General features: G+C 41.6%; 1 protein-coding gene across 1 annotated transcript; it reads right to left on the bottom strand.

The window, feature by feature from the left end:
* Positions 1-275: 275 nt before the first annotated feature.
* On the bottom strand, positions 276-9351 carry faah2b (fatty acid amide hydrolase 2b). The gene is made up of 11 exons (XM_055060346.1): positions 9058-9351; positions 8435-8517; positions 7315-7451; positions 7008-7217; positions 6781-6900; positions 5946-6081; positions 4633-4750; positions 4422-4541; positions 2854-2965; positions 2573-2761; positions 276-2028 (listed from the first exon to the last, which is right to left on the bottom strand). The coding sequence occupies exons 1-11, from the start codon at positions 9238-9240 to the stop codon at positions 1853-1855; spliced, it is 1584 nt and encodes a 527-aa protein (XP_054916321.1). The 5' UTR covers positions 9241-9351; the 3' UTR covers positions 276-1852.
* Positions 9352-17557: the final 8206 nt, after the last annotated feature.

The raw sequence follows: 17557 nt of genomic DNA, 5'->3' as shown, positions 1-17557 counted from the left end.
ATTTTCTACATTGATGTGTGTTTTTCTGGACCTGGGGAAACTGAGAAGTTGAAGCATCTCGCTGTTTTATTAACAAGCAATCAGATCTTGTTAAATGAAGGAGCGAAAGCAAAGAGCAAAGCTTTTGTTCTACCCATCTTTTCCCGTTCCGATTTATAGTTTTGAATTATGAGCAAGAACTCTTCTTTTAAAGCACTCGGCTGTGGCGGTTCAAGAAGAAAAGGATGGATTGACATCAAATCTAAAGTCGCACGACTCCAGTCACAGAAACCATCAACTGCTTGTATTTGAGCTTTATTTAGATTCACATATAAATTAGTGGAAGACTTATGAACACAGTGGTGGTGAAAAGCAAAGTCTGCACAGTGCTACAGCTTAACACTCCAACAGTGTTTCCACTCACTGAGAACTTGGTCTGAAAAGGGAAATTGTGCCTCAAAATCTGAACAGGCTTCACTTTTAAAACATGATTTGGTCCGAGGTCATGTGACGATGCCGACGCTTGTACTGGTTGCAGTCAGCCACAGCTTCCTTCTCGCTCTAGAGCAGCGGTTCTTAACCTGGGTTCTAGTCGGTCTCAGGGGTTCGACTTTACACTTCTGTAAAGTCGTGACGACGCGCCCCGCTCGGCCATCGCTTGCTTCAGAGGATCATTTGACATTGCTTGGCCAATCAGTGGCGTGGGGGAATTTAGTGCGTGCAGTATTCAACGGCGGTCGTAGTTGTACGTCACGTGGTTTCTTTAATATTTTTAATTCATGCTAAATATGTCGAGCAAAAAAAAAAAAAACAGAAGAAAATGAACAGGCTTTGCTGTGAATGACATGAAAGCGGCGCTTGCTGAGGTGAAGCCACACCCATCTGAACTGGTCTCCCAAAAAACAACGGCAGAAGTCACACTGATTTGCAGGCATGTCATTTTTGCAATGCTTTATTCTGGCCCCAAAAACACTATTTTGTGGATTCAAAACCACAAAAAGCAAATCAAATTTAAAATAAAAAAAAAATAATTCTTCAAAAATATCCACATTTATTTTTAATTAGTAAAATGGTAAAAATATATATATAGTTATATATATTTTGGGGGGCTGAAATTCCTTTATGGGGCCAAAATATTTTTGGTGGGACCAGAATAAAGCACTACCGTAATTTCTTGTGAATTCATGATTTTATTGAATGTTCCTGATAATAATAACTCGGTTTCGAATGGGGAATAAGAATAAAGCAGCAGATTTAAGGTATTTCACTCAAACCTTCTTATAAAACCTATAGAGAGAAAATTCTCTAGTTTTAATTCACTAAAACGAGAAATTTTCTCATGTGATGAAGTTGGTGCTATTATTTCTCTGCTTTCATCGCCTCTACTGCCGATGTCAGGAATGTGTTTGATTTATTTTAGTTTCTTGTGTTAAGATTTAGCAGCTAGCCTCACACCTTCAACGACATACGTCAACATCAGTATTTCATTTTTCTGGTTCATTAGAGCCTCCAGTTTAATCTCCATAATGCACTTTGGTCAATGATAAAGTTACTGTTTCCATAGAATTGAATGTTTAGACTCCAGAACGAGGATTTAGGAGTGTCGACCGTACAAGCTGCTCTTATAAAACAAGCCAGATGTGACAAAAACCCCTGTCCCCCGTGAAAATGTGAACCATCCGACGCCTCCGAGATAAAAACATCAAACTGAAACGAGTTTTTCCTTATTAGTTCCAGACTTGCACACAGGCTGTGTCTGTGTGCGGTCGGTCGGTCGGTCGGTCGGTCACGTGCTGCAGCAGGGTGACGAGGCAGAACGAGGAGACGGCAGCTCTCACATCAACGCACCGTCAGTCTGTCGGTCGGAAGGGCTTCACTTCGCTCCGGGGTCCCTCCATCCTCCAAAGGTCTTCTCCAGGTAGAGCGCCACAGCCAGGGTTAGGTGGTCCTGCAGCTTCCCGGCCACGACCTGCACGCCGAGAGGAAGACCCTCCTCACCAAGCCCCAGAGGACACTGGGTAACCGGCAGCCCGAGGATGTTCAGAATACCTGGAGACGGACAGTCAGACATAACGATGAATGGGTTACGTGTTTTAAATGGGGAAAAAAGTGGCCAGATTCTTACAGTTTTGATGACGATATTAACAGCTTTGATCTTAACACAAACGTTAAGCATGCAAAGCTCTTTGCAACGTTTACCTATCAGGAAGTGACCTGCAGCTGTAAACTGTGACTTTATTATCTTTCTGTCCAACTTCCTGATTAATTCAGGCGATAATAATTTATTTCTAAATTAAACTTCTAAGCTCTTCACTGTTATTTGTTCCTTAAAAACAAGAAGACTAAAGCATCACATCAAAAGTAACGTATCCTATCCTGACCGGCTGAACTTTACACCCTTAAGCCCAACACACACACTCAATACACAGCAGTTGTATATTAAGCCTGACACATACTTTAAAAAGACAACAAGACATTTCCTCACATTTAGACCCCCGGTGACGTGTTTTTAGATCATGCAGAGACAGCAGCGTTCGCTTTATTTGACACAACCAAACCTTAAATCGGTCGATTCTGAGCCTCCATCACTAACCTGTGTAGCTGAAGTCAAAGGGTCTGAAGAGCGGGTGGTGGTGCTTGGGTGCCACTCGGGGGTGAGGCGGGTAAAGCAACACCCCGTCGGTGCCCAGCAGGTCTTCCATCTTCTTCTGCAACGCCTCCTTCTGCTGGATGATGAAAGGCGATGGCTTGGACACTTGGGTCTTCTCGAAGAGGCCCAGCACTGAAACCGGTTGCACAACGAACACATTTCTCATTAACTTTGATAACAGCGATGTAAATGAGTGCCAGGGCTTCTTTGTGTCCTCTTCTTACAGATAGCAGGTATGGTGTGCTCGGATTTTCCCACCATCCGTTTCAGCAGCTCCCAGAAGGTCCACGCCGGTCGACCCGGCTCGCCCATCAGCTCCGCGAAGGCCAGAGGAGGCTGGATGATGAAAACATTTGCGCGTGTTTTTAAAATCCTGGCGGAGATTTGTTTTCATATTTCCTTAGCTCTGGAGTTCTACAAAACCCTCATTGAAAACAATGTGTTTCACAATAATCAGCTGCTTTCTATTAAATGTCACAGGGCTGCTCTGCTGGAACAAAACAACACTTTTTCTTTTCTTGTAATACAAAGAGCAATAAGAGCAATAATTGAATCCCTCAAAATCAGATTTTAATGTTGATCTTAAAACACTTTAAATTCACAAAGGGAACCAATGAGACGCTGCTTTTTGTGCTGCAAACAGTGAAGTTGTGAACGAGTTAAAGTATGGACTTAACAAGAACTTATCAGATTATCAGATGGACTGTGAACTCTACAAAGAAGGGCGTAAAAGTCCGATTGGATAGTGAAGACTAAACTCTGTTTGGTTGCATCAAATAAGTCAAACTGAAACGGACGGATGAGATTCGGTTGAACCGACGATTGGTGGAGGACGTTTGGTCGACGCGGTGATGTTGAAATGAGGTTCGAGGTTCAGTGGTGGTTTGCAGGCGGCCGGCAGCCAAACAGATTAGCTACATTTCCGGGCTGCAGACTACAATCGGTGCTGAGGCTAAATCCCTCACAGCTTTCTTACGCTCTGAAACATAAACCCTCATATGATATTTGTGACAAATTCGTAAACGGGCAGCCGGACCAAAACATCCTCATGGTGGACTCAGTTCTAAAGTTAAAGACAGTTTTAGGTAAACAGGGATTTGTTGTTCATCTCCACATCCAATACTCTCCATTTACAAAGACGGATGAGAAAGTTGGAAAATACATTTTCATATTCTATTTCCTTCTCTCTTTTGTTTTGCTCTCTCTCTTAAAGCTCTACTGTCGCTGAAAGTTTCTCCATATTTACATAAAAACTTTTCCCTTCTCTCCATCCGCACAGTATTTATATGTCCTTTTGCTTATTTCTCTTTCATACTGACAAGTTAAATCTATATCTAAAGATCAGTTTAAATAAGCCAAACATTTCTATGACTCACTTCTCTTCACTGTAAACATGAACAACCAGAGGATTGATCTGGCTCACAGCGCAGTGCAGAACGTTCTGTGGCTGGACGAAAACACTTTTCTCTCTTCTTATCTACGCTCGCATTAAGCTGGACAAAAGAACTTGAACGAGGCTCTCAAAAACTAAGTCAGATTTTAAAAAATGAGAAATTGTCTTTAACTATCACTATCAAAACAGGCACTGAAGCATATGACAGGTCATTTTTTTGGCTACTGTAAAAATCATGACCATTTATCCTTCTTTAAATTCAGTGTTTAAGAGTTTAGTGAAGCTTAAAAAGCAATTAAATCCTACAAATCCATTTTACAAGCCCGTTTGAAAGGGTCCCACTTAGCAGTAATATTTTACAGTGATTTTCATGCGATCAGAGCAGCTGGGAGTTCGTACCTTGCCTTCTTTATCAGGCAGACCCATGTATGTGTCCCAGATCTGGAAGCCGTAGCGCAGCTCAGGAAAGCACACCTTCTGCACTTTGACCCCGAGGTCAGCCTCCAGACGCTTCACCACCTGCAGAACGTCAGACCCAGAAATCAGAGAGAAACGCCCCGGCTTTTGGTGTGTGTGTTGCATATCTGGAGGTGTCTTATTTTGCACACACCTTCTCCTGAGAGTCCAGCAGCTCCTTGCTGACGGGGTACGTGTAGATGGAGCCGCCGTCGTGAGGGATGGAGAAGAACCGCAGCTGCTTCAGGTCCACAGCCGTGTTTAAGGACAACCTGATCGGACACATGCAAGCTGATTAGAGCGGTGATTAAAAACAAAACGAAAATCACTGATTGAGTAACACCTCAAGGGTCCGGGAGCGTCTGCTTGTCAGCTCAAGAGCTAAACTAAGTTGAGCTGAGTCACTGTAAAAAGAGTCACCCTTGCTTTTTTATACGAGTAAGAATACAGTGCATGAGCTTTTATCACATTTATGCAACCACAGAAATGTATGTTATTGGGGTTTCATGAAATAAGCCTGTCAGAATAATCAATCGATTGTATGATAAATCAAAAGGGCAATTTTGTTTACAAGACTTTGTTATGCCTTCTCCAAACACTGAAACCCATCTAGAAAAAAAAACTATTAACATTTGTGATTGTAACATGGCAAAATGACAGAAATGAGTTCAGAGGGTCTTAATACTTTTGCAAGACACTGTGGAACTAAAACATTCAGCTCTGGAAAAAAAAAAAAAAAACAAGAGTCCACTTCACTGAACCCCATTGAAAACCTCCTGGTTATTCCACCAAACATTGATTTCTGAACTTTTCCTGAGTGAAAATATTAGTATTGTTGTTTCTAAATGTGCAAGAAGAAGATAACGTCTTTTTCGTTATTTTGAAATAACAATGAAGCTGTGCTTGAAACTTCCGAGACACGTTGTCAGTAGTTCATAGAATAAGACAACAATGTTCATTTTACTCAAATGTGAACCTATAAAAAGTCAAATCAGAGAAACTGATCAAATAAAGTGGTCTCTTAATTTTTTCCCAGAGCTGTATCAAACATTATGTAGTCAAACATTAAGAGCTGTTCTTTTTTCCTCTCCAGCTCTAAGTAGTCTTCCTACCTTATCTAATCAGTGGAGAAAAACAGAAAGATAATGCAGAGATAATGACCAGAAACATCCAAGGCAGAGGAAGCTGTGTGTGGGTTTTTTTTATAAGGAAAGCTTATACCTGTAATAATTATCCACATGCATTGACCTCTGACTGCAATAATTTGAATATAGACACAGTAATAAAATGTTATGATTTATATCCTGTGAGGACACAAACCCCAGACCGTGATTAGGGACACATCCTGACTCACGACTGAATTTAGCCCAACATGATTCTTCTTATGTGACGTTACAGAGAGCAGTACATGGAGAAATGTACTGATAAAAAATATAACAGAGCTAAGTGATGTTGCAGATGCCTTACTTGTGAGCGTTTGGTCCGGCCATGATCGTGAGCATGGGCAGCAGGTCTTCAGCGTAGCGGCACATGGGCCCAGAGCTGAGGTACTCGTGCTGTGTGCCAGAGGTGGGAGGGTACTGGTTCTCACAGGACACCACGCCTGAAACACGCCACCAACAACTCTGAGCTCCCCCAGAAACACACACCGCTTCACCCTTTTCGGGCCTCGAGATTTCCTGCCTTTGAAGAAAAATCTGAAAAGTTTGGGGTCCGGGTTTTACAGTAGCGAAACTTCCAAACGGTTGTGCAAACAACTGAGTCCATTTCAAAGAAAGAGCTGCACTGACTGAGCTGGTTGCCCCAGATCTTGATAACTCTAAGCCTTTTCTTTATCGAAACAATGTTTTTGTAGTTAAAATTGTGTCTTTATTCTGCTAATATTATGACTATAGTCTTGTGATTAAACAACAATAAATTGTAACCTGGCCTTAATAACTCAGTTATATGACTCGTAGAAGGGACGGCTGAAACAAAAGTCCCTTTTGAAAATATTTCCAATCACTTGTATTTTTTATTTTAGAAAAGAAAGAAAAAAAATCCATTAAAATCTGATTTTTTTTCCCCAATTTTATTATTGTATTATATCCAAAGATAGATTAGTCCACAAATGAAAAGTTAAACAGTATTTTAGCAAACCGTACTAAAAAACTGCTCTATGCAACATGTCTTTGAGCGACATTGTCGCCAATTCAGGTGATAAATCCCAGCAGGTTTGAGTCTTTTTACACTCATTCTCATTTAGAAATCCAAATAAGGGGAGGATTCAGGAGTATGAAATGCATCAGGCAGCTTCTTTTACCTGGAGTGGTTTTGTGGCCGAACACACCATTGAAGAAACAAGGCATGCGGATGCTGCCGCCGATGTCTGACCCCACGCCGATGACCGCCCCTGCTGCTCCCAGAATGCTCCCCTCTCCCCCTGAGGACACAAAGACAGAGGACGCTCCACATGTGATAAAATCATTCCTGGAAGCAGAGGAAGTGGCGAGCTGACGACGGGATGAAACGAGCTTCTGTTTTAAGGACCTGAGCTCCCTCCCGCTATCCTCTCCAGGTCGTACGGGTTGCAAGTGATCCCGTACAGGTGGTTGTGGGACTCCAGCCACATGCACAGCTCGCTGGTGTTGGTGACGCCCAGAGGGATGGCGCCGGCTCTCTTTAGCAGTGCCACGGGGGGAGCGTCGACGGAGGCAACAACCCCCCGCCTGGATATCAACCCCGTGGATAAGGGCATGCCTGCAGGAGGAAAAAGCAAAAAAAAAAAAAAAACACTGACTGGTTGGTCAGAAGTAGCTGCATCATGATGGATGTGGATGTTAACGGGAGCATTCACCCTGCAGGGAATAGGACTCTTTGACGGACAGTGGGACGCCCAGAAGAGGAAGTCTGTCCTCCAGAACGTCTTCTCCTCCCGTCTCCTCCTCTATGAGCTTGTCAACCTGGGCCGCCTCCTGGAGGGCAGCTGCAAACCTGAAGGGAAACAAGCTAATGTCTTCATGTGATTCATGTCAAGGTGGTAAGTTTGGCTTCATTGATTAGACGTCGAACCTTTTGACTGACAAGAATTTCAATGTATTATTGTTGAAATTTAGCGAGAGGCCACCGTAAAAACAGCGAGTTTGCTTTAAACCAATACAAATCTGAAACGTGTGGCCTGAATTTGTATCCACCTCCGTTTTAGTCCAATATGGAAATAATGTCCATCGACAGGCAAAATACACAACACCTTGAACACAAATCCCCATGGTGAAACATGGTGGTGGCGGCATCATACTGTGGTGATGTTTTCCCTCAAAAGGGAGCAAATGAGCTGCTCAGAGTTGACATCTGCAACATAGGTTTGCAGATGTAATGTGAAAAAAATGTTTTCAATAAATGTGTAGCACCATTAATTAAATGACAATAAGAAAGTTATTTGTCTGGAAAAGACACAGAGTTACAATTATCGCTTATCATGCAAATGTTTTTAGAAGAATTTCATGTTCTCAATAAATTTCAATTAATGATGTTAAATAAAAAAAAAATGTAAAAAAACTGACAGACTCAGGGTTTCCCTCAGTGTATTATAAGCCTGGCGGGCGACCAGGCTTTACCATCTTCTCCACTGCTTGTTTAACAAGAGCATCAATAAATATCGGGAAAATCAAAAGTAATTATTAAATGTGTGCATGTTAGTGATGTAAATCACACTTCTTTTAGTAAGAGTTTTAAATAGAAACTCTTACTTAGAGACATTAAATAGAAATCTTATAAACAGTATTTGTGTTTTTGGTGCAGTGCCATACAGTCAAATCCACATAAAGACCAAAAAGAAAAGAAATAAGTGGTTTTGATCATAATTATTATCACAATAGTTCCACAATAAGATCCCAGATCCCTATAATCACAATATTCAGCCTAACGTCAGGAGAGCAGACAACAACAAAGTGTTGGATAATGTGCTTCTTTCTCACCTGTCTTTTACAACAGCATTCACAAAAGGGTTAACTTCCTGGATCCTGTCAATGTAAGCCTGCACCACCTCCACACTGGACACCTGCAGAGAGATGCACAACATTTAGACCACAGGACATGGATGCAAATAGAAACAAAAAGTTATGCGTTTTTAAATAATATTTTTTTAAACAGTTCAGTGTTGCGGTTTTGAGCTACAAATATTTATGTTATAAACATGTAACCTGGGTAATGTTCCCTGGTTGTAGGTCATTTTGATGACCTACAACCAGACCTCTGAGTGTCAAAATGACCTGCATCTGTAGTTTGCAAGCAGAAACAAACTCATCATATTTCTGTTGCACATAATGACTCAACAGAGTCTGTTTCTACTGAGCAAACAGTAGCAGAGGTGTGTTGCTGTTCAACAGGTGCTGTGGTGTCACTTAAACTACTTTAAGTCGCAGCACTGTCGCTTTAATTGCAGAGAAACGTTACGGCTCTATAACCGTTGAGCTCAGTCCTGAGGCAATAAAGAAAGTTAAATACAAATGAGGCCGAGTTAATGCTAGCTTTACAACACGTCTGTAAAGACAGAGTGGGGGAATAAACCGACGCCGGCCTGGCGAAGTCGCGTGCACACCTCTTTCCTCCGGATCTTCTTCGCGAGCTGCGTCGCTGACTGGAGCAGCAGCGGGTTGCCGACGGGCGGCAGCTTCCTCGCGGAGGCAGCGGGGCTGGAGAGGAGCTGGAAAATCATGAAGAAGAAGGACGTGACAGCTCTGAAGAGCCACGCCTGAGCCTTTTCCAGGCGGCCCAGAGCCATGTTTCCACGGCCGAGTTGGAGGACGGAAGGTCAACGGTTGCTCGACCGCAGCGAGCCGCTCCTGATGTGGAGTACCTGTTCCTGCCTGTCAAGATGGCGCAGCTCAGAGAGGCTGGCGGAGCGAACCGGATGTAGGGCGGAAGATTTCAAAATAAGATTAAAATGAGTCGTTTTCGTTACTGGTTGAACCAGTATACATATATATTTATTTTTGTATAAACATGTTTATAGTTACGAGTTGAACTTTTATGGCTTTAATAACCAGACATGTTAAGTCAAAGAAACAATATTACTGTAAGTGAAGGAGAGCTATAAAATGCCGTAAAAAGTTGGTTACAGTTGTACTTTGAAAATCCATTCCGGAACATGTGTAGCATACAGGTGGTTTTTCTTACCTGAACCTCAATCACACACATCAAATGTAAAGGTTCAGACAAAAACGCTTTTGCTTTGTGTTATTTTACATTTCAGTTTAATACAGCTGTATGTTTGTGTATTAGATTTCCTTTAATAAATAATTACTTATATGTTTGCATCAGACAACAGTTGATTAAAGTTGTGTTTTGTTTTCAACAAAGGCGCAGTGGCGGTAATAACACAATATAACCATGTAAAGAATCACTACTGAAAAACAGCAGAAGTCTCATTGTATTCATTAAACAGCAAAGTCGTTATTTTCTTTCTGACAAGGCCTGTTTTTATGGAAATACATATACAATTCTAATATGCTTAATTTACTACTGAGACTAAAAGATCTTCTCAGTTCATGTGCATTTTTTGTAAATATTCAATAGGACCTACTTTTTTTAAAAAGTGAAGTTCTGTTTGTGAACCATGAGCATTCATCCCTTTGCTTTCTGCAAATGCACATGCGCGTTTGAAGTGATCAATAAGTCGATCGGCATCATCTTCATGATCTGATGTAACATGGCTGCCGAAGCAGAGCGATTGAAATGAGCAGAGTGAGGTCGTATCATTATGAGGTGAAATGTTGTGTCAGTGACTTTTTTACCTGTCCACACGGAGGACTCCATGTCGCGAGGAAATTGCTTTGTGGTGCAGTAACTACACATGACCGCTAGAGGGAAGCACCGCAGAGAAAACTTCAACCACTCTGGGCTCTGAAATGAAAACTACTGAGACAAAGAAGAACCACTGCATTGCAGGTTGGTTTTGGTGGAGATTCCAGACTGTGTTTTGTTTTGGACAGACCTGCTGATTCTGCTCATTTGACCTCAGCACGCTTTTTTTTTTGTGAGTCACATTACCAAAATAAAAGCCTTTGGGGCAAAACATTGGAGGGTCACACCTTAACTCTGTCTCTTTCTAGTTGGTACGATAAGAAAATAATTGATTTCTCTGTTACTACGTTTCACTGAAACGGCCTCAATGCTAGATTTTGTTTTCTACAAATTCAGGTAGATTTAAGAAGAAATATCAAACAGTAAATGCATTTTAGAATTTATTAGAGTTGAGTGTATGTAAATGTGAGCTTTATTGTAAAAAGCAAATGTATTCTTTTAGTCCTACATGCAGAGTGCTGCGTGTGGCAATAAAGTAACAAGTGCCCATCATCCGGAACACACCATGCTTATGGTGAAGCATGGTGGCAGCAGCATCATGCTGTTGGAATGCATTTCTTCAGGATGGACAGGAATCTGATCAGAGCTAGAAGAGAAAGCTTCAAAACTGTCTGAAGACTGTTAGTGAACTCAAAAGGACTACAATTAATTTGATTGCATTAAACAATATTTTGTAAAGTTTGAAAAGAAGAACAGGGAAAATTTTAAGTCTTTATTTGTGGTAAGCTGATGGACATTCCCCTTCAACATGCCACAAAGGCATGTTAAAGTACATTGGTTGTATTGTGTGAGAAAGTGGGAACAAGTTCAAGTGGCATTTGCAAGACACTGTAAATATGAAAAACCTCTCACACACAGACTTACAACCATTCTGTCCCATTAATGCATACCTGAGAGGCTTCACTTGGGCAAATAAACGACAAATAAAACTAAAAAAAATCAAGTGTTGCTGAGACAACCAAAAGATAAATGCTGTGTCACAGGGGAACGCCCCAGACTTTAAAAAAACAAACAAAAAACAAGCAGTCTGATCACCTGTAAGGCGAAACCTGAGGCTCGCACGTCTGCCGAGCGTGTTGAGACAAGAGGGGGAAAATGGAGGAAACTCTCAAACTGCCGGGTTTATGTCCTGGAGCCGCAACAGAAAACGCTGCTGTACTCCAACTCCTTCCAGTTTCAGGCCGTGCTGCGTTTGCACTCCTGCACGAATGCGTGCCCTCAGGTCAGAGTGATACAAGATCAGACGACATCAGCAGAATGACTTCAGGCACTCCAGTATTGATTTTCGCCTTGCTGTCTGTCTGCTGATGGACACTGCACACCGAATGTTGTGACACTTGGACGTCTGCAGCGTTTGAACCGTGGCAGCGCAAACAACAACACGGCTGATGATTTCCATGTCACCTTACGTGGCCCATGCGCAGCATTAACCGCACATTTCATTTTCCTAATGAGTTCAGCATCCAAGCCCCCTCTGCCTACTCCTTCCCTCTGAGTGGGCCGTATTTTAGTTTTACTGTTTGTTTGGAGCTTAAATTTCCCTTTCATCCACTTCACAGCACCTTTAGTCTTCCCCCAGAGACCCAAGCAGGCTGACTTGTGGGTCTCCTGGGTGAGGAGGGTCATTCAGGATCCTCATATTCTTCCTGTAGGAATGTCCTCAAATACGTCCTAAAAATCTAGATTTATGGCTTTATGATGCTTCTGAGTTTAAAGGTTAATGTCTTTAACCCACTGCTAAATTGAATTAACAGACATAATTGTAATGGAAGTTGCTTTATTTCTTTTTTGCAACTTAACTGACATTATAGTATTTATTATAGATCTGATTACCAGAGAAAGCCATGAATTTAGTTTTTTCTTCACTCATGTAAATTCAGTATCTGAAAGAGACAAACACAAAAGCTTCTGCGAGACGGTTTAGCAGACAACAAAAATAATTAAGAATACAGTTGTGCCCTATTTATGGTGAGTCAATTGGGTTCGTTTAAAGTCATAATGACAATAAAAACTACCAAAATCACTGTGATCTACGGTTTTTATGACATGCAAGTCTTGGTCTGCCCTCATAGCAACAAGTTGATACACAGGAACCTACATGACGCCGTCATCTGTGATCCGTTTGATTGATGCGTTTCTAAAAAGTCTGTGAGTTTGTGAGACTCCTGCGTTTTCTTCCTGGTTCTGACGGATGATGTTGCTGGATTCAGAGAGGTGGAGGAAGCGGTATGATTATCAGATTGCGGTTTTATGTAATGACAGACATCCACGTGATTGGAGTTGCCCATCGGCAGCGTTCAAACTGTGGAAAGTGATGGTTTCTGTTGAAACCGGCCGACATTCCCGCCACAACTGACGGGAAAAGCGCTTAAGATGCGAATAAAATGCGCAAAGTACCACAGACAAGATATAACACTCAGTGGATAAATGGCTGTTTTAAGATGCACAAGGATGAGACGGCAAAACCAATCTGTTGCCATGCCAATGCCGCAAAACAGCCACTTGTAGTGCAGCGTACGGCACAGCACTAAAAACTAGATGACGTTTTAAGGCTAACCTCAACCATAAATGCTGAATTTGAGTCAGTATCTGGTGATTAAAAAAAGAAAAGTGCATTATTTCTACTGTGAAACATGGAGGTGGATCATTGATGGTTTGGGGGAGTGTGAACATCAAAGGCACAGAGAACAAAGTCAGAACTGATAGTCAAATAAGTATAATTTGCTACAGTTGATGTGAAACAACCCAATAAAAAAACTACAGGGATTTGGAGGCTTTCTTTGCCAGAACTGGTAGAAATCTGAGAAAATAAAACGTCTAATCCACAAATACAACAAGAGACCTCAAGCTGATGCTGAGACGGATCAGGAACTGAACTTGGTAAACTTTAGACTTCAGTCATTATGACGTTAAAAAGGTAAACATGATGTATTTATAGCCCTCGACGATAAATGGCTACACCAGAGCATTAACCAAGAGTGGAAGAAAAGCTTTTGTTTCCATATTCTCTAAAATAAATAACAAAAACCTTTTTAAAGATTCTGCCTATGAGCACATATGATAGGTTAAACATTTTACTTCAGGACTAATATAAATAATATTATTAATGTATATTAACACAATAATACTAATGTTTATCTTTTAAGAAACTACAGCCCAAAAAAGTGTCAATAAATGTATTTATTTAGTTGGATCAGTTAGTTTATCTTTCTTCTTTTACTAATTTAATTTAGCTGATAAGTGTAAAAACAACAAACATGTTTCTCTTGTTATTTTGTAACAATCTAATAGAAATGACACGTGCATTCTCCATTTGTTGCACATGTTCTTTCTTTGCCTGCAGTCGTCCCTTCATGAAAACATTTGTCCTTATGGGTGACCCGTCCCTGTTCTCTGAACACCAGATTTCATCGAGTTTCAGGAGGGAAGAGACTGAGGAGGGCTGGGGGACAGAGGGGTGCAGTGTCCCATTTGGTGACCCCTGCAGCCCTCCTCCTCTCCCCGTCGCCTTGTGCTTCAGGGACCTGTGTGCAGCCACATAATGACAGCTGGTGTGCTGCAAGAAGCCAATAATCACGACCCCGGCCCCTCACCCGCCTGGGCAGGCTGTAAGGCCGGGTGTGATCGTTAGGACCCCCAGTTGAGCTTTGATGGGGCTGCCATCAGAGCAGCAGCTGGCTGCTGAGGTGAAAATTGGCAATTTCAGAAGGTCAGATCAGTGTTGCATGTTTTTTTTTATTTCCACTCAGCGACTCCGACTGCAAGGCAAAACCACCCCTAAAATATCTTAACGTAATCAGAAGTGGGCATTGTCTTTCAGGAGTGTCTAGAAGAAGTGGGATTCATTTATCAGTAGGAGCGTTAATGTGGAGTGGAATGAAAGCAAAGCTGCTGTGTTTAATGCTTTCCTCTTTCGGAGGCTGATCTCTCCCATGAGGACGACCCGAGTGGCTCAGGTGGAAGCAGCAGGACGGAGCTCATTGATCCTCCTCCTATAGAAAGAACTCTTCAGGTCTTCCAGCAGGGCGTCGATTCCACTTTAATTAGAGTCCTTTCTGCTGGATTAGTTTCCGTCTGCAAACAAACATTTCACCGGCCGAGTTAGCTGGTCATCGTTTCCTCAACCCACAAACTACGACGAACACAAATTATGTATCGACCCCGGATCGGTTTTATTGACACGACTCCCAGTTCGTTTACCAGGATGGAGAAAGGCTTTTGTTGAGCGTCAAAGAAGGCTTAGCTGATTACTTAGGGGTAATGATGGATGATGGAAAATTTACCCCAAAGGACCTGAACTCAAGTGGAGGAAATTAAAGAGACACGGCTCCGTTTAAAACATCTCCGCTCCATTAGATTTCTGTCAACGCAATCTGAGAAAGGAAAGGAGACGCCCCAAAGATAAATATTAACAAAGACCGAATGGATCAATGTCACAAACTTTAATGTATTTTACCGGAGCGCCAGGCGACAGATCTAACCAAAAATGTGCATAATTGTGACCAGGAGGGAAATACGAGAAGGTCAGTCGGCCTTTGTAATCAGCTTGCCTGAGACAAAACTTTATACAGGTCATGAATTTTTCAGTTGCAAGATGTTTGGAGGTGTCTTTAAGTTTCGTACATTTAGACACTGAAATTGTTCCCCAACAAAAGAAAAGACAAAGTAAATCCCATTGAGAACAAATTCTCAATGGGATTTACGTCTGGATCATGAATTTTGTCAAAGCCATTACTTCAGCCTCCGTCCAAGATGTTTGCGGCTTCTCGTAGATTTTGGTTTTCCCATTTTTACCATCAACTTTGACCAACTTCTTCTCTTTCGGCTGCAGAAAATCTTCCTCCCCTCAGCTTGATGGTCGGATTCCCACCCCAAAGGGTGTATTTCGGCCATATTTAGGCCGAAATACAAAAACGCCAAGTTGAATTCTGGTTTCGTCTGACCAGAAACCTTTCTCAGTCCCAACCAAACCTATTGAAGTTTGTGGTTAAAATGCAACAAAATATGTCAAAACATCAAGCGTTATGAATGCTTTTTCAAAGCTTTGTCATGTTTTCTTCGTTACAGTCATGTGTGACAAAGCAGCACAGACAGGTCAGCCGAGGTCTCCGTCATGCGTGACTTTTGCTCATAATCCTGCCAGAGAGACCCTGGGTGAACTCACAACACACAACGCTCCGCATGATGAATAATTGATCATCGCCTCTAAATAATAGATAGTGATGATTATTATCAGTCACCTCTGGGGGCCCCCCCCCACCCCTCTCCTGGACAGATGCAGTAAACATGATCACGCGGTGACCGACATGAACCTTGACCTGGGAGTTGCACTCCTCCAGCCCAATGTGTCAGACGCTCGCAGTATTTGTCTGGGAGGTTCTAGGCGGCGCCTCGTTGTTTAACTTTCTTTCTTTTTTCTTTTTTTATGGCTCAGAGTTATCCATCACCTCCAGGTGGAAAGAGCTGAGTTTACAGAGAGCGGTGAACATGAATCTTCACGACTGAATGCGAACCGTCCACTCATTTCGGTTCTGTCTGCAGGAATTTGTTGACATTTGTTGTCAGTTTGTTTGGGTCTTTTCTGCTACAACTCCAGACACCAAACACTTCACTTCTGGTTCTGCTGGAGGTTTTATTCCCCCTGTTGAAAACAAGTGTTTCCTCTCCACCATCCCCCTGTGCTTCTCCAGAACGACATCTTGATTTGATGCAGCCTTTCGTTTTTTGGTTTCAAACAGGTTGTTGAACTACAATGGAACGATGATTGCATTGGTGTGTATGGAAATCCAGAAGGATTTGAATTGATTTCAGCTGAATATGAATCGGTCGAGTGTTTGTGACGTGCAGTACTTTGAGATGTGTTTGGGGGAAAATAAATAAAGCTGAGATCAACCGAATTACTAGCTGACCTGAATCTTAAACGATGCTTCCCTCATTTCAGATGACCAAAATTATTATCTGCATGCCAGATTACATCAAAATTAAGAAATGCGAGATTAGCGTGACTTTAAGCAAATTTGGAAAGGCAATATTATGATGTCATGGATTTGTGAGCTTCTTAATTAACAACGTTCGGAGTTGTAAAGTGTTCATACTGAAGTCTAATTACAGTCACATTTAGTTGTATGACGCTCAAAAAAGTATTGAATTGTTTAGAAACATAATGTCTGACAATCGTTAAAGGAGACCTTAAAGCAAAATTGACATTTTGCACATTTATTGCATTTCCATCTGGGGGTAAAAACAACCCAAGCGAGCGCCGATGACTTGTAAGTGATTGGATGAGGACAGACTTCATGTTAATGGACCGAATGTTGACAAGCGACTGAAAGTGATTGGATTTGAGCTGGATCTGTTTGCTTTAGTGCAAAGTAACATTGGAGAATTTTTTATTTATTTTTTTTTTTTACAGGGATTTGCGCGATGCAGATCAGTGAAGCTGAAGTGAATTTCCTCTACTTGCTACAGATCACAAGTAGATCTTTTCTTCCGTCCAAGCCACACACAGAGCCTTTTCATCTTTTTAGCAGGACATGATGAAACGCACATATTAATCTTTGATAGTTCAAAGCCCTTTGGGTATTGTTTGAAGATTGCAACACTTCTTTATTTTCTCTTTAAAACAAAATATGTTTTTGAAGTGTGTTGTTACAACAGGTTTTTCACCACTGGGCCCTAGATAGTTATCTGTGTTTTCAAGTCAGATTTCACAATAAGCGCAACGTACCAAATGCTGGGTTAGTCGATGGAAATGTCCAATTAAAACGAACGACAGATTCCTTAAAGAGAAAGTGCAGAGGTTGTTTTTTTTGTTGTTTTTTTTTTTTTGTTTCAGTCAAAAGGTCATTAGAGGTCACCGTCTTTCATACAGAAACACAGCTGGGAGAATTACTGTATATTTTCGCATAAAATTCACAGCATATGTGTGAAGAAATCCACACAAATATGACCACAACTGTAAAAAAAAAAGGAAAACAACAAACATTATTTATTGAACGCATAAAGAAACAGTTAAAAGACAGAAAAATCAATGAAATCTGTGGATTTCACCATAAACCAATCACCACCAAGCGCTTCTCGCAAGACGTGTGATAGCAGAGTTAAAAAAATATATATAGTCAGAAGAATTGTTCATGAGTTAGGTGGCGTTTGCTCAAAGTTTTGGAGAGAAAAATTCAAACCTCTTCACGCTCACTGCACAAGACTCCACTATCGAAGGAAAACAGAGCTGGAGC

The sequence above is a fragment of the Poeciliopsis prolifica genome, unplaced genomic scaffold (assembly GCF_027474105.1).
Source record: "Poeciliopsis prolifica strain line A6 unplaced genomic scaffold, Auburn_PproV2 SCAFFOLD058, whole genome shotgun sequence".
NCBI lineage: Eukaryota > Metazoa > Chordata > Actinopteri > Cyprinodontiformes > Poeciliidae > Poeciliopsis > Poeciliopsis prolifica.
The sequence above is the reverse complement of the archived record's forward strand: the minus strand, read 5'-3'. Positions and strand labels throughout refer to the sequence as shown.